Genomic DNA, 25,713 nt, shown 5'->3' with positions numbered 1-25,713 from the left:
ACGGAGAACGAGCCGGGTGACATGGACCTGAGCGGCCTGCCAGAGACCGCAGTCGACTCCGAGGAGGACGATGATGAGGAGGACATCGAGCGAGCGTCAGACCCCCTCATGAGTCGGGACATCGTCCGGGACTGCCTGGAGAAGGACCCGATGGACAGAACCGACGATGACATAGGTGAGGAGCTGTCTGAGGCTTGTATTGTCTTTTTGCTTTGTGGTGTAAGTGCCTTGAAAGAACAAACTGTGAAGCACTATTAAATCAGTCATGCTGTTTATTATTCTAATCATATTCTAATTAATCTTAATAAAGCTGCTATAGATGTTTTTGTGAGTGCAATCTGGAGAGTGATGTGAGTCGAAGCAACACTTGGAGTGTAAAACACGAGCCGTGTTGTTCCCAGCTAGGACAATCCTTGTTGGCCCCATTCTAGATCAATTCAGTGCTCTACATATGCTACACTCTCCTTTTTTCTTTAAATCGGTCACAGTAAATTTACATTTGTCTAAAGCCTTCTCTGCTTTACTGCTCTCATTTTCCATGTAGGCTTTCCAGTAATTCTTAAAGCCGCACCAGGCTTGTGATATCATAACCCCTAAAGCTGTGATTCAGCTACAGTGATAGTGATATGCATGTTTAAAAAGATAAAAAAAATAAAAAGTACACAGATACTCAGGGCTTAGCTACAGATGTGGATGTGGATTGAGGGAGGATGATGCATGGGATGTAGAGAGAGCAAGAGTGAGTGCCAACCCAACTCTCCCCCCACACCCACCCCCCTACTTGAAAAGCCCCACCCCACCCCCCACCCCCACAGATCTCTCCCCTCCGCTCCACACCCCCTCCCTCCGCCGGCAGGGTTTTCTAGGTCACTCCGGCACATCCTCTCGCCTCCCCTCTCCCAGCACATTAAACTTTCAGTGCTTCCGCAGCTTCACACACGACACTGTTGCCATGCCAAGCACAGGTCAGCCAGAACCCCAGACTGCTGCCGGCCAGCCGAGGGAGGAGAGGTGGCTCGTAGATGGAGGCGGGGGGCTCTTTCCCCTCTCTGCACCTCAGCACAGGGTGTCCCACATCTCCTGCTGCTGAAAGGCCTGGGCACTGGCTTACGCATAGCAATTCCCTGTCCAACACACCCAGCCCAGGATACCCGCTATTTAAGTTGATCATGGTTGACAGAGTGGCTAATATGATTTCACTAGTGGTTCTTGTGTGCCAAATGTCTGCAATGAATGTTGATTTCTGTAACCCACACAAAGGTCATTCTATGAGGTGTCAGCAGTTCTTCTTGGCTTGCCTTGAATGCCCCTGTCAATGAAATTGATATTTGGCTTAATGTTCTCCGGATAATCATTCATTTGTAGGCTATTCATTGCAATGATTGGACTCTATTTTCATGCACATTCTCCCGCTCGTGCCTTCTTGGCTGGAGCTGAGGGAATGCAGGCTTGCCAAGTCCGCTGCCTGTCCTCTTTTTCTCCTCTGGGTGTCAAGACTCGTGCTCATCTTCCTAACCTCCTCCACTCTCCTCCTCTGCTCTCTCGCCCCCCCTATTTTCCTCTCACAGAGCAATTACTGGAGTTCATGCATCAACTGCCAGCGTTTGCCAACATGACCATGTCAGTGAGGAGGGAGCTCTGTGCCGTCATGGTGTTTGCTGTGGTCGAACGCGCTGGCACCATTGTTCTCAACGATGGTGAAGAGGTGCGTATTTGTGCGTGCGTGCGTACATAATTTCACATGCATAAGTCCTATCTTGTGACTTAGTCTTGCCTTCGATTGTGTTTGTACAGTCGTGAGTCTCTCGGGGATCTGAACTTGTCTCGCCCCTTCACGCCAATGAAGCTTTCTTCTTCCATTTGATGTTTTTTCTGCTCTATTAAACCTGAATGACGGCCATCCCTTATCGTCCGGGTATTCAAGGATCCCCTAGGCAACCAGAGCAGGCATCACTTATTCTCTCTCTCTCTGGTCAAGACAAGACATGAGCTTCAATGAAACCGATTTGGCTAGTTTTTTTGCTATGATGCGCCCAAACAATAGAGAGCAAGACTTGCCTTGAAGGCCTGACCACTTCAGTAAATGTCCAGTCATAGATAATTCAGGGTCCATTGAGCATATTGCTGCTGTCGGGGTGGAAAACCTTGCATCTCCAAAATGGCTTTTCAGGAATTAAGAAAAACAGTCTTATTTTTTGATTTATTCCAAAAAACAATCTTTCAACAAAATTGTCTTCATCTGGGTAACAGTTAAACGTTTTTTATACATTAAATTAAGCGTTACTTGCAACAAGACTGAGTGTGTGGCGACTCCTGTGCTATCTCTCTATCCCTCTGAGGACAGTCATAAACCATCTGTTAGTGCAGTAGTCCCTTTACAGTTACTGCATATGGCTTTGATAAATAACTTTTAACTCGTTAAGGGACACTGGCTGTATGGAGTGTAGCTAGACTAAACTCTGCATTGCGAAATTATTGTTACATTATTTCTCCTTCTTTCTCTTCTTCTCCTTCGTCTCTCCTCTTCCACTTCTTGTTTGTTTTCTTGTTTGTGTCCTCCTTTTTCAAATTTCTGACTGGTCTGACCATGCGTTACCCCTCCAGCTGGACTCATGGTCGGTGATCCTGAATGGCTCGGTGGAGGTGACGTACCCCGAGGGCAGGACAGAGATCCTGTGTATGGGGAACAGCTTCGGGGTGTCGCCAACCATGGAGAAGGAATATATGAAGGGCGTCATGAAGACCAAGGTGGACGACTGCCAGGTAGGAGCCTGCTTTGAAACAACGAAACAGTCCTGTGTAGCTCAGAGAGTTCAGCCTGGCACCGACACCGACAGGGTTAGAAGTTGTATTCCCTTTGTAGCTCAGAGGGAAAAGCACGGCGTGGACCCTGACATGTTTTGATTTTAATTCCCACCGAGACCTGCTCATGCTGAATTTATGCACTCATGGTACTGCCAAGTTGCTTTGGACAAAAGCATCCACCAAATGGTGTATGAAATATGAGAAACTCCCACTTTGATTATAAAAAGGAGCAGTCCAAATGAGGCCGACCAATCTAAAGATCAAGATAGAATTATTTACATTATGCACTCAAACTGATTAAAGTGCAAAACAGAAAAAGTGTAGAAACTGAAACCATTTTGAACCTTTAATCATCCTCCAGTTCCTCAGGAGCCTGTTTGGAAAACTCTGGATGGTGGTGATGTGTTGCCCAGAGCCAGGCTCATCAGCTGGGGATACTGCAGACTGGAAGCAGTGTCCTCCTTTTGCTTTCCCTAGTTAAAAGAAAGGGAATAAGTTTTGTGAAATTCCCAGTGCCTCATCAGTGATGCCATTTGTTCATTAATTTATTAATGGGAATAGTATTTTAGTTGCTATATTGACCTGCTTCCTAGTCAGCCGTCATCAGCTGCGTTGATTTAATTTTCAATATGGCATTTAGCTTGAATATTTGAATTATGAATTCCAATCAGCTGTGAAGTTTTCAACATCTGCTGCTAGAGAATGTCATAAATAATCATAATGTGCCTCAAAAATTGCCTCTAGTTGTTGATACTTGATAGTTGTATCTCTGATCCAGTGTAGCTCAGTGCATAGAGAATGGCACTAATACAGCTAGACTTATGGGGATCCATGTCCACCTGGGCCATACATGCTCAGTGTGTGTACTTGCAGTACTCTAAGGCACTTGGGATAAACACATCCACCAAATAGCATATGTTGTCATTTGTCACAAAACGGTGCATGTCAAGATTTGGTAAACCTCTCACTAATTCCTGTATGCCTTTCCCTGTCTTGTCCAGTTTGTGTGTATAGCTCAGCAGGACTACTGCTGCATCCTCAACCAGGTAGAGAAGAACATGCAGAAGGTGGAGGAGGAAGGAGAGATCGTCATGGTGAAGGAGCACCGCGAACTGGACCGCACCGGCACCAGGAAAGGGCACATCGTCATCAAGGTGACAAACCAGAATCCGGTCTCTATCTGTAAAGTCCATGGCTGGTGTGAAGCCAGATCTAATACGAAGCACAGGAGGCTTCATTGGAAACCAAAACCCTTAACTGTAGTGATGTTTAAGTTGATTTGGATTCTCATTAACTGGCACCAAAGTGACAGCTACACACCATATCTTCAGAAACGCACTCCACTAGAGTCTGCTACAGAACCAGTCTTTTGTATATTGGTACAAGATGCTATTTTGTAGGAGCATCATTTTACAATACATTGGATGAATTTTAAAGGATAAAACTTGTGACTGCAGTATATAGTGTATAATCCCTCTCCACACTGAAACAAAAAAACCAAACCATTAGTGCCCAAAAGGAAACTAGAGTCAACAGCCAACCAAATTAAGAAGTTACCTCTGGGTATTTGAGCAGCTCTCTGCGAGCCAATCACATTGTATGAAAGGTTTGGACTTGGATTCATTTCTAACCAGTAAAACCACAATGTTCAATCTCAGGGCACAACGGAGCGTCTCACCATGCACCTAGTGGAGGAACACTCGGTGGTGGACCCCACCTACATCGAGGACTTCCTGCTGACGTATAGGACCTTCCTTTCCAGCCCCATGGTCGTGGGCAAGAAGCTCCTGGAGTGGTTCCACGACCCAAGTCTCAGGGACAAGGTAGGAGCTGCAGGACTCCACAGTCTCCACAGGACACTGCTGTATACCTGCACAGTATGCTTGACATGTACACAGGCAGACTTCATGAACCTGTACATACGTAGCTCACACACATGCAATGAACTTCTTTATGGATTTTTAGATTCTTAGAGACTTAAGATATGCTTCAGAAAAGGAAGATTCTAAAACCTGAGGAAAACTTAGTATGATGTTTTTTAGTGTGTTTATGAATATGTTCATGTTATACATAACTGCAGCATGGTGTATGTACTTAGAGTCTCTTTTAATTCAATGTAGGCTGCATGACATGACACCTGATTAAAAATATCAATACATCATGCACATTTTGCTTTATACATTGAAGATTTAGTTATATGTACACTTGCACAAAAAACGTCGGTGCTCAAGCGCACTTTTCAAAGACATTTTCAGTGAACTGTTTTTTTAGAAGGATCTAAAGCATGAGACAGACGCTTTTATCCTGTCAACCAGTAAACTGTAAGTTGACCTGTGTTGAACTCTGCTGATCTTGTGATCGCCCCAGGTTACACGGGTAGTCTTGCTGTGGGTGAACAATCACTTCAACGACTTTGAGGGCGACTCCGCCATGACTCACTTTCTGGAGGAGTTTGAAAACAATCTGGAGAGAGAAGTAAGTGTGTGTTTAATAAAATCCACAGAGATTTCTTTGATACAAAAAAGCCTCTTTAGAAATTGACATTTGTTTCCTTTCTCTCACATTTGTGTGTTTTTGTACAGAAAATGTGCGGGCATCTAAGACTGTTAAACATAGCGTGCGCTGCTAAAGCCAAGCCGCGGCTGGTGACGCTAACCAAGCCGTCCAGGGAGGCTCCGCTGGCCTTCAGCCTTCTCGGAGGTCAGGAGAAAGGCTTCCGCATCTTCATCGATGCCGTGGAGCTGGGGAGCAAGGCAGCAGAGGCTGGCCTTAAGCGTGGAGATCAGGTAAGACCGCCCATCTTCATCCTCACCATTTTCACTTTCATTGTGTTTTAGGCATCTACAGTAGATCAGGTTATTACCAAGAGAGACTTACAGTAAGGGACCAAGTAGGTGTTTGGTAACTTGCTCAAGGACACTTTGACAGGTCACAGTTGGTGCAGGCTGTTGATGGATACACATTAGCTGTTGTGGGGACTTTTCAGTTAGGGGATGGTCTTTCTAACCAATGGGCCACCCTGCTGCCCCACCATTCACCATAACATTGTCTTCATCCTAATCTGCCACCACATGTCGTCTATGTTTTGTCTCAGCTCTTGTGAAAGTATGAATGCAGCTGCATAAAGCCTTTAATCCTTACAAGTTTAGAAGTCTCAAAAGTGTAGTTTTCTCTGTGGGCTACATTTCTGGCGAGAAATCACTCCGGTCACACAGACCAGTACTTGAATTGATCTGTTTTTTCATGTTTAATGTGCATTTTTGTTGTGAAATTGGTTTTATATTTTATTCTAACTAGCATTGATAAGTCTTAAATTGAACTTGCCGGGAGCGCCAGACACCCTATGTTGGCTTTCTCCTCGCAACTTGACTTCTCAACCATTTTCACACTCGGCAGTCCTCAGGGTTTTAAGCAAAGTCCCTTAATCCTTGAAACCATCTTGAGTGTCTCTGGATGCAAGTTAAGCCCTCTTGACTCCAAACATCCCCTGCAGCTGTTTCCCCAAAAGGAAGTGGGGAAGCTGACATCCTGGGAAGCATTTACCCTCCTACCCTCCTACCCCTCACTATTTTTTTTAACAGCTTGATTTACTTTCATCATTCACTCGGGGTGTATCATTTCAGAGCTCTAGTATTAATCTCAGCTGGTTTGTCATCGGTCCATTAGCAGTAGTCCCTCGGCGCTTAACTCCAAGCAGGATCCCGCTAATAAGTGCTGATCCCAAAACAGACATTTGGTCTTGTTGGTCAATCATTACTGGCCTAACGACAGCAGAGGATAGCCTGTACTTACATTACAGTAAAAGGTGACTTCCCTTTCCACTAAAGAGGAAGTGGCGAATGCTGGCTAGCTGGTTGTGTGTGGATGTAAAGGTCGGGCCCCTTTAGGGAGGTCGAGCTGCTACGCCAAAGGCTAATATGCAACCAAGTTGAGGAGGGTGAGGCGAACATAATTCATGTTGCTCTCATATGTCGGACCAAATGTCATGTCTTACAACATGCTGGCATTTGGCAAATTAATGTTTGTTCACTGGCTAGCATCTAGTTAATAGAACAGTACTAGACACATTTTCTGAATTGTAAGAGTCCACTCCTCATTTCTGCTCAGATCCAATATGGCATGCAGTTTGGCGTGACATGGTGACTAGTGAAGCCAAGGTTGCATAGAGTAGTTCCTGTTGCTTAGCTCACTGGTGGGTTTTGCTTGCAGACCAGTGCAGCAGTTCAGTTCAGTTCCTAATCCACATGTGTAATAATGCAGCAGGTGGCTGTAGATTTAGATTGGCTTCATGGAGTGTGGGCAGTCCACTCACCTCCAGCATGTTTTGTTTTATTGAGACAAAGAGATGCAAAGCTGTGAAGGAAGACACCAGTGAGAAGGCTCTAGCGAGATTCGATCCAAGGCTAGCAATGGCAATTGTGGGTATAGAGACAGGACGCTTAACTACTGCACCATCACTTTGACTGTTTTTATTAATTGTAATATATTAGGATTATATTATGGACAATTGCGTAACCTGATGGTTTTCTCCCCTCATCTCTCTGCAGATCTTGGAGGTGAACGGGCAGAACTTTGAGAATGTCCAGCTCAGCAAAGCCAACGAGATTCTGAAGAACAACACCCACCTGTCCATAACTGTGAAAACAAACCTTTTAGGTAAGGCTGTTTAATACCAAATATGTCTGTCAAACCAAAGTAAGCGTAATTCTTATGCCCTTTTCAGTGCCCTGTGAGGAATAGTACTTTCCGCCCTTTGTCTTGTGTCCTTTCACTGTAAAACCTATTACCTATTCTGAAACAAATGCAGCTGAACTCTTTGATGTTTTGAAACCAAAGCAAGGCCTGGCATCCTATTTAACAAATAGAGGAAGAAAGACAAAGGCGCAAAAGACTCAAACCGGCAAAAACTTGTAGAGTAGCCATCACTCATTTATTCAGCAGTTACAAAGAACATATTGTGGCTACACAGCCTTCATGAGCCGAAACATATTCATTGTCACGGCTGAATAAAGAACCGGCTCATCCCATTACCGTCCTCTTTTGTCTCTTCCCTCCTCTTCCCCAGTGTTTAAAGAGCTGCTAACCAGGCCAGAGCATGACCACGACTTGGACGGCGAGGAGGAGCCGGATAGGAAGAACGGAGCGCCCCACCTCCCGAAGATCGGGGACATCAAGAAGGCGAGCCGCTACTCCATCCCCGACCTGGCGGTGGATGTGGAGCAGGTGATGGGCCTGGAGAAGGTCAGCAAGAAAGCCAAGGCCAACACAGTGGGGGGACGCAACAAGCTGAAGAAGATCTTCGACAAGACGCTCACCAGCATCCTGCCTCCCAAACCATACAAGTAATGATACTAAGAACCTATATTTGGATAGTGCTTTTCTTACTTAAAAAACGTCTTAATAAACAGGAACAATCAGTTGGCTATTATTAAAGCTGCACTAGGCGGGTTGGCAGCTCCAGATGGCAGCAACCTGTAAAAGTTTGAAATATACCCAGAAGTCCTGTAACATGGTGTCAGTAAACTGTACACAGCACAATCATTTTTTACCAACCTGGCCAGTCTGTGATTGCTTTATATTAAATGATACCAGTGGGACTTTCTCTGGACAGAGCGCTCACTCGCTGTTTAGGTGAGAGTTGGTATTTTGCTGTTAAATTTTGATTTGTCACTTTCTGTGGGTGGAGAAGCATCCATACCTAGAGTTATTTGGGCAAATAGGGCGAATCCACAGGGTCTCAATTAGTGAGGGATGTGACAGTCTTCTCTGTTGCAGCCCCACTTTGTTATTTAGGTTGATAGGAAGGGTATATTTTATAAATCTTGCATAAACAAATTGGCAGTTAAAACAAGTTTATTAAAATGAGTTTTCAGTTGCGTTTTTAATGAGTTCCCTAATTGCACGTCCTCATCTAAGTAAGATGGAGTGTCATTGGGTTTGTGTTTTAATCCTCTACTGCTAGGTACAGGTGTCACATTGTTATTTCTGTTCACTGACCCAGATATCAGTCTGTCATACCTCAAGCCAACCGAGATAAGGTGTGAAATGTGGGTTTGCTTTATGTGGGAATACATCGTGTGGATTGCAGAGCCAGAGATGCTCACAGCTTCCAACTCGTCCCAACACAAATATCGCCCTCTGCCTTTTGTCAAAAGAACTGCTGTCTTACCCCTCCCATGCGCTCCCTCTTGTTTCCATAGCGACGTTGGCGTGGGCCAATCGCAAGATGACAGCATCGTGGGGATGAAGCAGTCTAAACAGATCCCACCAGCTCTGCCTGTCAGTGGCAACCTCTCCTCCTCAAACCCAGACCTACTGCAGTCTCACCACCGCATCCTCGACTTCAACAACCAGCCTGGTGTGTATTTAGCTGCTGTGTGGACATGATGACAAAGACCGGGGAGATTGAGGCAATGACATCACAAGAAATGTCCAGTTTAACAAATCATTTAATCTCTTGAGTCTTAAAATCTTATTTTTCTTGAAATAAGTAGAAAAAAAATCTGCCATTTAGGGTGAGATAATTTCACTTGTTTTCAATACAGTTTCACTTGTTTCGAGAATTTCCTTCAAACAATTGATATCATTGGCATCAAGGCAAATCTCTCCACTAGTATCAGGATTAAATCACTTGATTCAGGGAAATTATAGAAACAATTGTATATGCCTTGCTGATTTGCAAGTGAAATGTTCTCTGGGCAGAGTTTCACTAGTTTTAAGAAATTTAAGATTTTAGGACTGAATACACAATTAAATTGCTTGTCACATTGATTATTTGGGGATTTTATAGAGTCGGTAGGAAGGCTAGCACAGATTTGGGCTTGCCATTTCAAATAATTAACACTGACTGATTAAATTGTCTCCCAAACTAGATTATTTAAGTTATTATTTAAATTTAGATTATAGATTATTTAAGTGGATGATATAATGATGATTTAATTCAGTACTGGAATAAAACGGACCTCAGATTTTCAGATTGTGCTATGGATCTTCCATAAAGAAAAAGTGATTATTCAAAAGGCTTATCATGAGGGTGCATTGACAACGGCCCTTCCTGTAGGATGTACTATCATAGAATAGTATCCATTCTGTCAGCCATGCAGAGCCAGTAGTATAAATGTGCTGTCTATATTTCTAATTTCATTAACTGTTATCCATCACACATTGTTTGTGTTCTTCCAGCCCCAGTCATACTGAGTAAGTATCTGCTCTGCTCTGCCCATGACTCTGCTTCTCCTCCTAGCCTAACCTCTACTCTCATATACTTTCTCTAAACCTGAAATGGGTTTCCATGCAGGCTCTAAAGAGTTAAAGTTTCTAACTGCCCTAACTAGCCTCACCTGGGGGTTTAAATCTAACTGGACTGATTACAGCACAGTCACGTCTTTGTCAACGCTGTCAGCCCCTCTGTCAACCGTTCTGCTCTGCTCAATTCTATGCCTCTCAAAAACTTTGTACATTAATTTTTAAAAACATTCATCAGCTGCTGTGTTTTTGCTGATGTAATATAGACACAGTAAATGACTGCTTGCATTCATGCTTGTGAACGTTGACTGAGTAAAGCTAACAGTATTGCATTGACTGCTGTCCTTTCAATTATCTGTGTTTTTGTAATGATTATTTGGGTCACATGATCTGGTGAGGGAGCTACTGTGTGTTTGTGGTCTAATTAATAAATGATGGGGAATGAGGTTTTACGGGGTGACATCACCAAGATGATGGTGTTTTTGTTCCAAGTTAGTGTGAAGGCTTTGGAAAGGCACTGTTTTTGGTAAATCTTGAACAAAACAAGATCAAAAATTACTTGGACGAAAATAAGCATTCTGTGTTTTCTGCTGTTCCCCAGACATGTCGGACCAGGTATTACGAGTGTTCAAGGCGGACCAGCAGTCTCGATACATCATGATCGGGAAGGACACCACGGCGAAGGAGGTGGTGGCTCAGGCCATCAGGGAGTTCGCCCTGACTGCAGCACCGGAAGCCTATTCACTGTGCGAGGTGTCTGTCACGCCGGAGGGTGTCATCAAACAGAGGCGGTTACCAGAGCAGCTTTCTAAACTGGCGGATAGGATTCAGCTGAGTGGCAGGTAAGATGGCGCACGGCCTTGATATCTACGTTGCGGTGTGCTAACCACCACCTCCTTTTGTTTGGGTAATTAGTTACGATCCATCAGGGTTTCTGAAAAGAGAGGCATATGTATCCAGTCCAATTAGGTAGATTTATTTAGATCATGTACAGATAAACAAATATACAATTTGCATGACTTGCAAAGACTGTAAATTTATAATAGTAATAATAATATGTTCGAAAAAGACTAGGTAGTGCACATTAATCAACCCCCCTTTTTCTCTGACTTATATAATATAGCCTAATTGCCATGATAGGCAATTGTGTGCATGTTAGCATCAACTGCATTCTCCTCTTATCATCAGATACTACCTGAAGAGCAACATGGAGACAGAGACGTTATGTTCGGACGAGGATGCCCAGGACCTTCTGCGGGAAGGCCAGATCTCCCTGTTGCAGCTCAGCACGGTGGAGGTGGCCACCCAGCTCTCCATGCGGGCTTTTGAGCTTTTCTGCGCCATCGAGCCCACCGAATATATCGACGACCTGTTCAAGCTGCGCTCCAAGACGGGCTCGGCCAGCCTCAAGCGCTTCGAGGAGGCCATCAACCACGAGACGTTCTGGGTGGCCACAGAGGTGACGCGGGAGCCCAACCAGCTCAAGCGCATGAAGACCATCAAGCACTTCATCAAGATCGCCCTGCACTGCCGCGAGTGCAAGAACTTCAACTCCATGTTTGCCATCATCAGGTGAGATAGTGAATTCTGCGCTGGCTTTACATACTGAATTTGCTTTTAGACAATAAATGGTATTGTATCTTGTTTAATATCTTATTATTCAATTCAGTTGTGTCTTTGCTTGTCATCTTAGTATAGCCGTTGTTTATTTTTTTCCTTTAGTTCATTTTGATGTGAGATGTTCTTACAAGTCCCTCTGGTTTTTGTCACACCTGCTCAAATTATTTCTTTTTTTGTCACATCTTAGCACTCTTTTTATCACTTGATTTCTAATTTTATCACTGTGCAAATAAACTGAACAAAGCCAGACAAAGCTGAGCTAAACTAAGACCATCCTTCCTTTACCATGGTAAATGTGTTCCTCCCCCCAGTGGTCTGAACCTGGCTCCAGTCTCCAGACTGAGGGGGACGTGGGAGAAGCTACCCAGTAAGTACGAGAAACTGTTCGGGGACCTGCAGGACCTCTTCGACCCCTCAAGGAACATGGCCAAGTACCGAAACGTCCTCAACAATCAGAACCTCCAGCCACCAATCATCCCCTTGTTCCCCGTCATCAAGAAGGACCTCACCTTCCTGCACGAAGGTAGATGCCGCTACAGGGCAAATCCACCCTAAAACAAAACCAACTTAATCCACTTATGAAGGGTTTCATTACAGAACACTATCCATTATCCATTTTGAGAAAATGCCTTTTGCCTGATATTCATTTCCCCATATAAGAACAAATACAGATGATCCCACCCCCAAAATGGTAGGATTTTGTAGACCAAGAACTTAAGATAGCCAGTAACTGAAATGGTATATGTCTTTTACTTTCATGTTGGCAGTCATTTGATAAGTCTGACACTTTTCTTAAAATGGTGGATATCTCCTTATGGAGTGAAACTCTTCATATGTTATTGGTCAGTTTTTTCACTGTGTATATGGATCTATAGGTAGTTAGTTTATTTCTGTTCTTTCTGTTGTCCTGGCTAGTAGCATTCACTCTCTCTCTCCCACATTCCTCAGGCAATGACTCTAAAGTGGACGGCCTAGTGAACTTTGAGAAGCTGAGGATGATTGCCAAAGAAATACGCCATGTCGGTCGCATGGCCTCCGTTAACATGGACCCGGCCCTCATGTTCCGGACCAGGTAAGGAACCTTCCGGAAGTGCAACCATACTCCAGACTAATAATCCTTCACCTTTCCTGTAGGTCCAGTCAGCACTCCACTGACTAACCAAACTCTGCGGGGTTAGTTCACATAGATTCGTTAAGATTTCTGCATCACGCTTTTTCTCAAGCAGCTGTTCCCCCCCGGCAACTGTTCCCCCTGGCAATCGTTTCCCCTGGCAACTGTTTCCCTATACACATCGTTGGCATAAGATGTGCACAGTGCTCCTGTGAAAGTGTGTCTTTGTCCTATGATGTCTCTTTTCCTGGCGTTGTTACCACTTGATTTCCTCTCATCTGTCTCTCACATGGGTGAAGTGCTTTGGTGAATTGCTTCTCTTTTGGTGATCTTGGTGGTCTCTCCTGTCCTAAGCTTGTCTCCTTCTCTCTTTCTCTCTCTACTCATCCACCCTTTGCCCCCATGCTTCTCTGTTCATGGCGCCCCCCTGTAGGAAGAAGAAATGGAGAAGTTTAGGGTAAGTTTGGTGACCCCACGACCTTTTGCGCTCCCTGCACCATGGCCTTTTTTTCTGCCAATTTGCGTGCTTCTTCTGAAACCTTGTTTCCATTAACCGGTTTGAGTTGACCCCTCCCACTAACACTGCCTGACCCTCACCAAATGGCATAGAACGAAACAAAGGTCACTTTTGCTAACATCATGCTGAAATATTTAACGTTCTGCAAAGACATCCTTAACATGTGACACCATTGTACTGTATGTGTCTGAATCTACCATAAATCAGACCTGTGCTTATGTGCCTCTCTCATTTCCAAATCAGTTCATACATCCTAAACATTCAGCAAATATTCATGATGATTGATTCAAGCTTTATATTAGCAAAGGTGACCATTTTTGATACGCTGTTTTACTTACAAAAGTGCATGCAGCTCACTCTTTGTTTGCCGTTTCAGTTTATCTGAATTTTCCACTCTTTGAGGTTATATCTGTATATCAAACCTCCAGACAGCCAGAGGCTCTTGATATGAAGTCATTGCAACAGCAGTATTTGTTTTTTATCATGCTTTACATAATTGTGGTCAAATGGGGCTGCATTGTGCATACAGAACATCTACTATGAAACATGCAGAACAGAGATAGTCACTGTCATTCAGAAGACACATTTTTTGGAACTGTCCTCATGCTGGCATGAGCACCATGTGGAAATGCAATCTGGCGTAAATATCAACTGATGAGCACATATGTGACTTCTCAATGACTAGTACTGTACTTAAGCCTGTTCTCTGAGTACTATTCAGCTGAGACCATGTGCAAACAAAACTTTTACTACTACCAACCCTGACTCAGGCCACAGAAATGTAAACTATGACCATGTGACACTAGTAAAAATCCCACCTTCTACTGCCCATGTTTCCTAACTGACTACAGCCCTCCTCCCTCCCCTCCCCTCCCCTCCCCTCCCCACCCCTCCCCTCATCCCTCATCCCTCCACCCTCCTGCTGTCTGGAATGCCTGGAATGTTCTGGAGCTGAGAGGAATGCCCAATGCTGCTCTCTGCATGTCTCAGTCGAAATACCACCCTGTCTACGTAGCCCAGTAGTACCACCTATACAGCTATCCTTGAACACAAGCATACACATGGCCTAAAACAACATATTGATGATGCTCTTCCTCCACCCTCTCTGTTTACCTGTCTGTGTCTGCATGTGCGTGCCTGCAAATGTGCGTTATTCTGTGTGTTTATACGTGTCTGCAAATGTGCATATTTCTGTGTGGTTGTGCATGTGTGCGACCAGGTCTCTAAGCCAGGGTAGCGCCAATGCGGCGGTGCTCGACGTCACCCAGACCGGCGGGCACAAGAAGCGCGTGCGACGCAGCTCCTTCCTGAACGCCAAGAAGCTTTACGAGGACGCCCAGATGGCCAGGAAGGTCAAACAGTACCTGTCCAACCTCAGCCTGGAGACGAACGAGGAGAGCCTGCAGACATTCTCACTACAGTGTGAACCCTCCATCAGCACACGTGAGTTGGTGAAATAGCTTGGCACACATAAATTAGATAACATATGTGAATATGAGACATATGATAAACTCATACAGTTCATCTGTGATTGCAGAGAAATCATGTCATGAAATATTTAAAATTGAGAGTTTAGACAACAGTCAGTCACATGTCACATGTACACATGTACACATTACCCCAGAGGAATCAGAGCATACAGGCAGCTAGGTCGGAACCACTGAAGAAGAAGAAGAAGAAGGGACTGTATTGCATAAGGACATATTGGCTGTAGCAGGGATTGATCCTGTGACTGAACCACTAGGCCACTCTGCCACCCTCAGTGCCAATTTATGGCCAAGTTATGACCATTATGGATCACCAGCTAATTAACCTGTTAAAAGCTTAAAAATATAAAATATAAATGTAACTTGGTAATGGCAAATGGCTGACTCTTATTCACCCATCTCAGTGCCCAAGAATGCCAGTGGGAAAAGACCAGACACTTCTCCAGTAGTGTCCAGAGCTGCCAGCCAACAGAGGGGCCAGCTGGCCAAAGGCAACCAGGCCCTCCAGGTCCCCGCCGTGGCCCTCTACCCATCCAGAAAGAAAGTGCCCGTCAAGGATCTGCCGCCTTTTGGTAAGATTAAGATCAAGAACTAGTACAGAGTTTGAATTATCAGAATTATTGGTTTTGGTATTGTAAAATGTCCAACAATAGCTGTCCTAGCTATAGTTGTGACTGAATTCTACTTGTCTTGACTGCTTATATTTCATTATTACTTTCATTATTTATTCATTATCTGTCCCTATACAAAGAGACCAAATACAAATAACACTGTTATTAATAATATTGTATAGAGGTGTTATAATGGAATAAGGGAAGAAGCCTGTATAAATCTTTCATGTTAAAATGTTCTGCCACATGCCACCATTACCTATTTTCTTGTCATCGTCCTTTATTTGCAGACAATAGAAAAGCCACCATGACACTCCCTTTCCTTTCTCTGTGACAGTGGTGCCACCTATTGGCTGTCTGGCAATGTGCAAATGCAAAAAACCCAGACAATGCAGCCTAGCATCCCAACACCCCACAGGGAATGGCAGCCTTGCTAATGCTAATTCTGCTCATCTGCCTGCAAATGTCCACAGGCACCAGTTCCCCCCAGTCTCTGAAGAAGATCCTGTCTCTGTCGGAGGAGGCGAGCGACAGGCACCGGAGGCAGCCAGAGGACACGGTGTCCAACGCCTCCTCCCAGCTCTCCTCCCCTCCCACCTCCCCCCAAAGCTCGCCCAAGAAGGGTAAGCCAATAATCCTCCCTCCGACACTCCTCTCCAAGCTCCTTCCCTCTTCGGCGTGTTGCAGACACCATCTGGTGGTTGCCAACAAGTATTACATTGTAATATGTCTACCTTTCAAACAGTACTGTGCTAACACACAGATATTCTTTTTCCAAAATAAGACTCACTCAAAGTATTTATTCCCCGTTGTCCCAGACCTTTAAAGTGCTTCATACCAAATTCAGCCACATATCCATAAAATGGTGTAGGTGTAACTATTGTGTAGGGGTAAAGTCTTGATCTGACTTAAGTCAGCTGGACATGTATCTCTCTAGCAGTGACTTCCAAATGATCACAAGGGCAATGACAACGGTTTGGCAAATTCCTGTAAAATGCTGCCAAAATCACACTGCCTCTCCCAAACTGGCAGCAGCACCTAGGCCACCCAACTCTCACACAGCTCCACTCCAGAAGGTATCGCTGTGCACTGAGCCTCCTGAGCCTCCTGTGACATCTTTGCCTCACTCAGTGTTGTGGACTCTGGCAGGCCACAGGGTCAGGAATGTGCCGTTCCCCTCTAAAACCACAGCAGCCACTGGTAAACTGAAACCAGCCTGGCTGTAGACAGAACTAATCTAAGCCTTAGGACCGGTCTTTTAAGTGGTAATCCACAAGATTCTTGTTGTTTGATTTTGGCAACATCTTTGGTGCTAAGTGGTCATCGCTGTAGTGTTTCGGCACTGCGCTTCGCAGAGATCACAGGCAATCAAGTAGCGCTACAAGTGATATGATGTCTTTTTTTTCCATGGGATTTTCTGTTGATGAAGTTTGCGTTTCTGTAGGTGGCGCTGTTCTCTTTGTCTGTTCAGCCCTGGTGGCTATTGCTGCTCATGCCAACTACCCAGTTCTTCTTCTGTTCATTCCAAACAAACCACTGTTACTGCTTCCAGTAACGTAAAACGTATCACTCGTGCACCAGAAGATTTTTCTCTAGACCTACCTGACAACTGGGGATAGGTTGAATCACTATTGTGTTATATCAATCCACAAACGGAAGCAACATGTTTGCTGACTGATATAACACAAAGTAGCAAAACGGAAATTTTTATATAAAAATGTCAGGATTTATTACTTTAACACACTAGTTTGACCAGTTTGATATCGACTTTCTGCTGTATAAATATTAAGACTGGTCTGATTTGAGCCAGAAAGGTTCACTTAAACCTCAGTGGCAAGTATCAAAAATGTATCAAATTGCTCTAAAGGCTGTCATGGGTTGATGCGTTTCCCCTCTTGCCTTAGTTTAATTGCTACTGTGTCACCCAGTCGTGGCTAGTCCTGACAGTCACATCAATACACACTCACACCCGTTTCCTCTGACTCCTGCCTGCTCCACTCACATATAGTCTGTCTGAATAGTGTTTAAGCTTCCTACACATTTTCATTTAAAACCTTTTCCAGACTTACATTTCTGGACTGGAGGTTATCAGTGTGATTTATGTTGATAGTGGCTGGGAAATATGACCACTTGGCTATTACACTCCATAGCTGAGCTGCAACAAATGCCTCAATATGTGAAATGACAGACGCCTATAACTAGGAAAAATGTGTAGTAATGGACTGTAAAAAAAAAAAAAAAGGATCCATACTTTTTCAGACTTTGTTGTGTAATTCCCAATCCCTATAAGACCTGGAAGTAATCAAATGTATCATCCAAACTTTTCCTTAGTCTCCAGACCTGCGTTGAAAGCCTGACTGTCGTAGCAGTCTGCTGTTTCAGTCAAGTCAGTAAGAATCTAATGCACGCATCTGAAAAGTGCTGGTTGGCTAACTTGGAAATAGTGCTCTACAATTATCTCTGCGGTCTGTGTGGTGCCCCAGTTTAAAATGATTGTCCCCAGACTGCGATAAGAGACTTGAATTACAGATGATTTATGGTGGCCTAACACAAAATTCTAGAGTTTAAAAACTGGCCTGCTGCAAGCTGTCAGTCATTTTGATATTACACCCCCGGGACTGGAGTTTTGTGTGGGAATGTGGCTGAGTCATGCTCAGAATTTACAGGGGGCATCTTAGGGCTTTCTCATTCCTTTCTTTTTATGGATTTGTTTTGATGTAGTAGTGTATATACTAGATATTATTTTTTTTTCTTCTAATGATGTATCTGTAGGTCATACAGTAGATGTTAACGCTAATTTCCAAATTATCAGAATTAAAATTGCCTTTATATTAGCACTTACACTTTATTTTTACTACTTTCCACAGTAAAGACATCAAAACTGTGAAATAACACAAATGGAATTATGCAGCGACCAAAAGTAGCCACAAAGGCTTTGGAAAGAAATTCATACATAGGCATCAACTGCACTATTTATATTTGTCTAAGAAACAAATTTCAAGCATTTAAGCATAAGCCTTTAGATCAAAATGGATTTAAGATAATAAAAAACATAGTACATTCAATCAGATGTGTCCAAACTTTTGACTGGTAGTGTACCTTTTTTAGGCTCAGTGTCAGTACATTAATATACCCTCCATCCCCACTTCTTCTCCAGGCTACCCCAGGATGGGAGACGCCTACTCGGACTCGGGTCACAGTGAGATCTCCTCTCGCTCCAGCCTGGTCAGTAACTCCTCCTTCGACATGGCCCAGGAGGAGAGGAGGCTGCGTCACTCTGGAGGAGTCGGGGACCCCCACATCGGAGGGCCGCGGCTGGAACGACGAGCCACCACCGACCCTGACCAGTACAGCCTCGGGTAGGAACACTCAGTACTCAAACAAATAAGAGAGAATGCATGAAATTTGTTTCTTTATGATCCTTTTTTCTAATCTCATCTGCAAAAATCAAATTTTTCATTTCCTCTTATCATAATTTTTTATCATTCAGTGTTTTATCAGTGCAATTACTCATTAGTAGCTAGACTATAAAGACACTGCATATTTGCTGCAAAAATACATTTTGGCAGGTTCGCACGGACAAAAGGACACGTTTGCAAAAGTTGAATTCTTCACACACTGCACAACTGTTTGCAATTGGTCTAATATCACGTGATTGGTTGTGTCGCCTTGTGGAGAACCATCTTCATTTACTTTTCCAGTTCAATGCCTTTGTTTACATCTCTGTGCTCAACATCCCATGGTCAATTCTTCAAAAATGTATCATTTGGAGGCTCGGCTAGCTGTAGTTGTGACTGAATTGTACATCATATCTGGATGTAGGATATCTGCAGCCTTATGACCAATCAAACGGCTTCTAAATCCTCGTATTCCCTGAGCTGCCTTTGTCACTCTTTCATTACAGCTGTTGTTATTGTTCTCAGCATTTTTGTCACTGCTATTTCCAGTTTCTCTAAGGTATGGTTAATCCGTATACGCCCCCACTGCAGTGGAGTGTAACTAAAAGAACAATACGAAGCCACAGCAAGTGTTTGTATGCGGCACTGTGTTCGACTGTGTTTGCATTTTGGTCAAGTTCATCTCCGTTGTTGCTATACCACAGCCTTGACTCCCTGTATCTCAACTGTCTCTCCTTAGGTCCTATTCATCAATGCAGGACTGCCGGGGCCTTTACGCCGGCTGCCCCACGGTGCTCTCCTCACCCAGTTCAGAGGAGCTGACTCAGGATCAGGGTGATCGCGTCTCCCTGGACGCCGCAGACAGCGGCCGCGGCTCCTGGACTTCCTGCTCCTCCGGTTCCCACGACAACATCCAGACCATGCAGCAGGGACGCAGCTGGGAGACGCTGGCCTTTGGGGGAGGCGGAGGAGGCGGCGGCGGCATCGGAGGGCTCCCACCCGGGGGGCACGAGGCCTTACTAGGGGGGCCCGCCGGACTGTGGGCAGCCCAGGCCAGGGGGAGCTGGGCGTCGGCTAGCTCCTCCTCGTCCTCGGCGGCGTACTGGGGAGAGGACTCTGAAGGCGACACGGGCACCATCAAGAGGAGAGGAGGGAAGGACGTCAACGCCGACCCGGAGACAAGTAGCATCACGTCCACCGGGTCAGAGGAGGCCAAGCAGCACGGCCGGCCGTCCCCATCACCCATCACCGCTGGGGGGAAAGGCCTCATCTGTGAGTGACTGCTGCTTTAATTGCTGTCAAGTTTTTATTGGAAAAATATTTGGTCATTGGGATTGTGGGGAGTTTTTCTTCCACAACAGTGTATAGGTCATAACGCGAGTTCTGAAAGCCAGAAATTTGAGCACCTGGCAAAGTAATCGTTGAGTCATTAGTATTGATCAATAACCCTATCAAACCCCCCAGATATATTATGGTCATTTTGTGCTACGGGGCAGTAAAAACCGTTCCCCTTTTAAAGTTCGCCTGAAATGAACTCATTACTTTTACTTCTCTGGAAAACAGAGTGTCTTTCATGGTGACATCATGCTGCACTAGTAGGTGTAAATATAAATTTCTAACCAATAAAACCATCAGGTCCTGCCCCTCCGCACCCCTCCCATCAAATATAATTGCCTTTCTCACAACATATGTGAAAATCAATAAAAATATTTGAATAATAAAATTGCCTTTCTCTCCCTGACTCATACTCCATCGGTTTAGATTTTTGAATGATCCCTCACTGCATTATGCCCCGCCCCAACATCCTGTTTCAACAGGAATGCATCGAATCAAGGAAGTAAAAAGATGCCATTTCACGGGGTCTTTAACAGATATGATATAATATTCCAAAAACATTTTCAAGTGCCTTCATCATCACCTGCTATGTTGTATCTAACAGCCATTTCTCTTCCATCCCCACAGCGCGGAAGGAGAGCCGTTACCGTGAGCCTCCCCCGACTCCGCCCGGCTACACCGCCCTGACCATCTCTGACCTCGCTGAAGGACAGCACCCGGGGCCGCCGGCTCCCACGCCGACGGTAGCCCACTCGGGCCGCCGGCCACCAGACTACACCACGGCTCTGCAGCGCTCGCGCATGGTCACCCAGTCGCCTGACTCGCACCAGGCCCACCAGGGAGCCAAGCAGCGGGCGGGCGGCCTCCACCGCACGCGCTCGCCGGCCGAGGAGCAAGAGCCTGAGGAGGAAGAGGAGGGTGAGTCCTTGTCTTCCAAACTAGTCGCTCTGAGGAAGCCAAAGCCAGTGGCACAGCACACACCCGAGACCCCCAGACCATGAGAGTGTGTGTACGGGGGTTAACAGGCAGGGCCCCTCTCCCCGAGGCAGGTAAAGACTAATTTATCAGGTCCCCCTCCACTCCAATGAACCTGCATGTCAAAAGGAAAACACACACGTGGACTGAGACTGACCATTCCTTCACAAAACTCCCCACAACAGTAGCAGGATTGGGGCCCATTCCAAATTACAATTCTCTATCAATACTTACACAAATTTAAACTTAGACATGGGTATTTCTGAGTCATGAATTGAGAATTGTTAATTTGGAGTGGAGCCCTTTTACCTTTGACCCGCAACATGTCATCATGCATGAGTCATCCTGATTGGGACCAGAAACTCACCATTTCTACACCACCAGACATTTTGCTCTTCTCTCTCTCTTTTTCTCTCACTGTCACGCTCTCTGTGTCGAAATCGCATTCATCAGCAGGCACAGTGCTGTTAGGATCCGCTCACCCATACGTAGCTGCTCAATGCTTGAACACATGCACCTCCATTCTCCTGCACTAGCACGCACCTGACATGCCTAGAGTGACTTTGGATTGGGCCCGTATCACTGTAGCAGCACTTTTCATATATATCCGTTTGCCCAGTATTGCACAGAATGACCTAGATGTGTGTAGATGTCTGTCATGTAGTAAATAGATTGGTTAAAGTGATGATTTTTTTTGCATTTAGGTTTCAGTGCTTTTTATAAATTCTTATCAAGGCTGATATGGACGCTTCAAGCCATGGATCATAACCAGTTTAAAACACACAAAGGCAAAGCAAGCCCCTAAATAAATAAATCTATGTACCTTAAGTGGTTTTCAATCATGTGCCATTGTGACCCGTTCCAGCCAAACACAACAGCAGCTGAGTTCACTGATTAGTTCCTCCTCTCTGGTTGAAGGTGTGCCACGTTCATATCATATCGAATTAACCATAAATACAACCTACCGACTGGAAAAAAGAAAAAAACAAAACTGCATCAACTTCCTAGTGATAATTACAAGTAGGATAAATGGGACTTTTTTGTTGGCTCTGATATCTCCGACTTGGCGTCAGGAATTGCAGAAGTGTGTAAACACAAGCAGTAAACACTGCAGCGAATGGTTGAGCAGTCCAAGACAATAAAAATCTAAATTATCGCAATTGAGTCTACTTACAAAAACTGAGTAATGACTGCTGCACTTAGTTTATTTGGATTCAGTTATTCAACACGTGAACTCTTCCCAGTTGTAGCAAGGAGCTGTCATCCCGTTCTTACACTTCTTCCCATGTGACATGAACTTGGCATTAGTACTGAAATGAGCTGGTGTAGTGTTTGGTGTGTTTAGTGTTTGGACTTCGTCACGATGGTTTAAATTGAAAACCACATGATTGAAAACCGCTGGTGTAGAATTCTTAAGTGTCTGTGAATACTTGCTTCTTGTCAAACTTACTCTCAAAGTTTTTGGTTATCCTCTGTATGGTAAGTCTTCAGCTTCTTTCAGCTCCGCTTGCTCGTCCACTTCCATAGTAACCAATGATTTTCTTTCTCCCCTTTCTCTTTGCAGAGGATGAACAGGTGTCAGCGGTCTGAGAGACAAGACTGGATGTCCTTTTGCAGTAACTTGAAGCCCCCCTCACTTGGGGTGGGCAGGACTAAAGAGACTGACAGATAGACAGACCAATAGACTCATCATCAGTTACGTACGTGCCTGCCTCCTCCACCTGGCTCTCCCTCCTGATTGGTGGATTTCTCTGCTCGTCTCCCTCCCCTGCCTTAAAGCATCATGGGGGGTTGAATGACCCTGCATGCAAAAAATACTGTGAAGAAGAAGAAGAGGAGATGGAGAGAAGGTCAAAGACGATGACAAAATGCCTGGCACTTTGGAAAAAGACTACAAAAACCTAATTTGCGCTGGGGATTCCCCAGCCAGTGGCGCGCAACACACATACTGTACACACAAAACCACATAGATGTTGCCGTTAGCAACGGGCCCCGCCCACCCCAGACAAAATCCCAAGCCCACCTGTTAACACAACAGCATCATGACGTGTTGAGCTTCATCTGCACTTTCTCATTTTCTACTTTATAAAAAAACAAGATCAAAACAGACTATTGTTTAAAAACAGAGAGACCATGGTCGACCTGACTCTTAATTTTCAACTTCCCGCTAGATTTTTTTGTTGGGGGGTGGGTCTGTCTTTGAATAATTGCACTCTGGGGCCGAAAAGAGAAACCGAGTCAGCCCATTTCTCTGCCTGGACTAAAACAACCATCTGCTGTTGAGTGTTTTAACCGCAAATCCAGTATTATCTCATGTTTCACATGTGAAAGATTATTTAGTGTTGGTTCAAATCAAAGCTAGGAGGAGGGCTCAGTAGGGGAAACCAACATGCACACAATGTACTGACATATACACACACACACACATACACACACACACAATGTACCAATACATACACAAACACAATTCAGTTCTAAAAATGGCACTTTGAGCACAATCTTAGATGTTTCCAGACGTTTGGCCTGGACAGCAGTCTTCTTCGTCTACGGCGAGGAGGAGTCGGAGTTAACCATATCTGACATTACTGTCGTTTTACCTGGGAGCTTGTCTGGTTATATCAAATTCTTTTCATCATCCTATTGCTAGCTGTTGTATCAAATGTGAGCAGCAGCATCCTGTTTTTTATTACTATTCTGAAGGTAATATGAAAGAAGAAGCACAGAGGTGATTGACCACCCACTTTAAACTGAACAAACGTTTAGGTTTCCATCATGTTGGTCTCTACAGTGCATTAAAGCTACACTAGGCAATACACTAGGCCATCTTATCACACTAAATCACAAAGTGGGGCTGCAACAGAGAAGAGCGTCCCATCCTCCTATAGATTTGCCCTATTTTCTCAAATCAAAATCTGGTGTTGGGTATGGACACTGAAGGTGTTGAATCGAAACTTAAGAGTGAAATTTGCCTTTTGTTACTTTGGTTTCCTTTGGTATAAAGCATCACACACCGGCCGGGTTGGTAAACATGAGCGTGCTGTGTGCAGTTTACTGACGACATGTTACATGATTTCTGGGTGTTGAAGTTCAAACTTTAGTTGCCTCTCGCTGCCATTTGGAGCTGCCAGTGTGCAAAGTTGCCTAGTGTAGCTTTAAATATCCACCTTTACAAGTGATTTAATCTTGTATTGAGTCTTAAAATCATGTTTTTTCTCAACACAAATTAAAAATATTGCTTTTGTCCAAAGCGCCTTACCATGCCATGATTGCATACATTTTTGTGCATGGGTGGTCCCAGTACAAATCAACTTGTTTCAAGAATGTTCTTGAATGAATCAAGTGGAGTAATATTGATAATAGTGGAGTGATCTGCCTTATTTTAACATATTGTCCCCGATTTTTTTTTATTCAATTATTTCAAGACTCAGTACAAGATGAAGATTAACATGGGTGTTTTTTGCAGTGTGTCATCAGACGGTTCAGTGGTGCAGCGCAGTAGATCTCCTCCACTAGGCTCTCATGTTAACAGATAGAGCGACTCTGCACCTCTCACTCTGCTACTGTGCTTGTAGATTCATCCTCTTCATTACAGATGACAGAACTCTTTTCAACTGTTACAGATATCAGCTCAGTGGATGCTGTGTGTATATTACTAATGCCTGCATAGTGCATCCAGTTTTCCACAATATCTCGACATCAATGGAATTGACTGAAGAAAATGTTTTGATTTATGGTTGTTGTTTTTTGTTGTTTTTTTCCTTTGACTCCGGTGGAGAAGCTGATAAATATAAAAAATAATGAATTTTTCAAGGCTGCCAATCAGAATGATGAGAAATCAAATTGTGAAAAAGTCACTTTTGAGTCATTTTCTTTTTTTTTTTTCTTTTTTTTTTCTTCTATCACTGAGTCGCACTGATCACATTGATCAGTCTTGGAAACTATAGACTGAGAAAAAAAGATGAATGAGTGCAGTGTTTTCCACTGTGTTCTGTAACTACACACTAATAATTTCATGGGTTTTTTGTTATTGTAATTTTTTTGTAATGGCTGCAGATAGATTGTCGATAATGCGTTTGTAATACAGTGGTGACATGCATCATTCACTTTCATTGAATTCTTTGAAGATAATGTGCATATTAGCGGGCCGAGTCCTACTTCGAAAAACAAAAAGTTGCACAAAAATGTACAAGCGTAAAGATAAGTGTAGTAGGTAGAACTGCTACTCCGTTTGATGTGTGATGTCAGTGAGAAATGTACATTTAGCTGGTGATGACCTTTTTTTCCTCATTCTTTCTTGTACTACTTTGACCTGTATGTCTTTTAAAAAGACAATTGGTGGAGTATGTATCAGTTGTTTTTTTGTATTTTTAATACAATAATTGTAAATATTGGTTATATTTTTGTTCAAATGTACTATGTTTATGCCTCAACATCCAGTTTATATGAAGCTGGGAATCAATAAATACCGCATAAAGAATCAACACCTAGGTTTAAATGCACTTATTTTCTTTCCTCTGCATTTTGACGTCTTTCTTTTCAGATTCCTTTTTCCTTCAGAGATTTTTCCCAGACACCGTCTAGTGTTTGCACAAGTCATGGAAGCAACTTG

The 25,713-nt window shown here is 44.1% G+C and overlaps 1 protein-coding gene across 1 annotated transcript; it reads left to right on the top strand.

Annotated features, from left to right (window-relative positions):
• LOC139656166 (rap guanine nucleotide exchange factor 2-like) lies at positions 1-25,713 on the top strand. Its single transcript, XM_071533669.1, has 22 exons — positions 1-175; positions 1,569-1,705; positions 2,605-2,763; positions 3,807-3,959; positions 4,464-4,628; positions 5,173-5,280; positions 5,388-5,591; positions 7,353-7,461; positions 7,871-8,147; positions 9,006-9,163; positions 10,652-10,892; positions 11,239-11,622; positions 11,982-12,193; positions 12,619-12,742; positions 13,215-13,238; positions 14,518-14,741; positions 15,190-15,357; positions 15,870-16,019; positions 18,554-18,755; positions 19,534-20,066; positions 20,757-21,047; positions 22,669-25,713. The coding sequence occupies exons 1-22, from the start codon at positions 22-24 to the stop codon at positions 22,692-22,694; spliced, it is 4,203 nt and encodes a 1,400-aa protein (XP_071389770.1). The 5' UTR covers positions 1-21; the 3' UTR covers positions 22,695-25,713.

The sequence above is a fragment of the Centroberyx affinis genome, unplaced genomic scaffold, assembly GCF_046629955.1.
Source record: "Centroberyx affinis isolate AG114_WGS23_722 - 3 ecotype Tasmania unplaced genomic scaffold, CSIRO-AGI_Caff_v1 ptg002393l_1, whole genome shotgun sequence".
In the NCBI taxonomy this organism is placed as follows: Eukaryota; Metazoa; Chordata; class Actinopteri; order Beryciformes; family Berycidae; genus Centroberyx; species Centroberyx affinis.
Note: the sequence above shows the minus strand (reverse complement) of the source record. Positions and strands in the feature narration are given on the sequence as shown.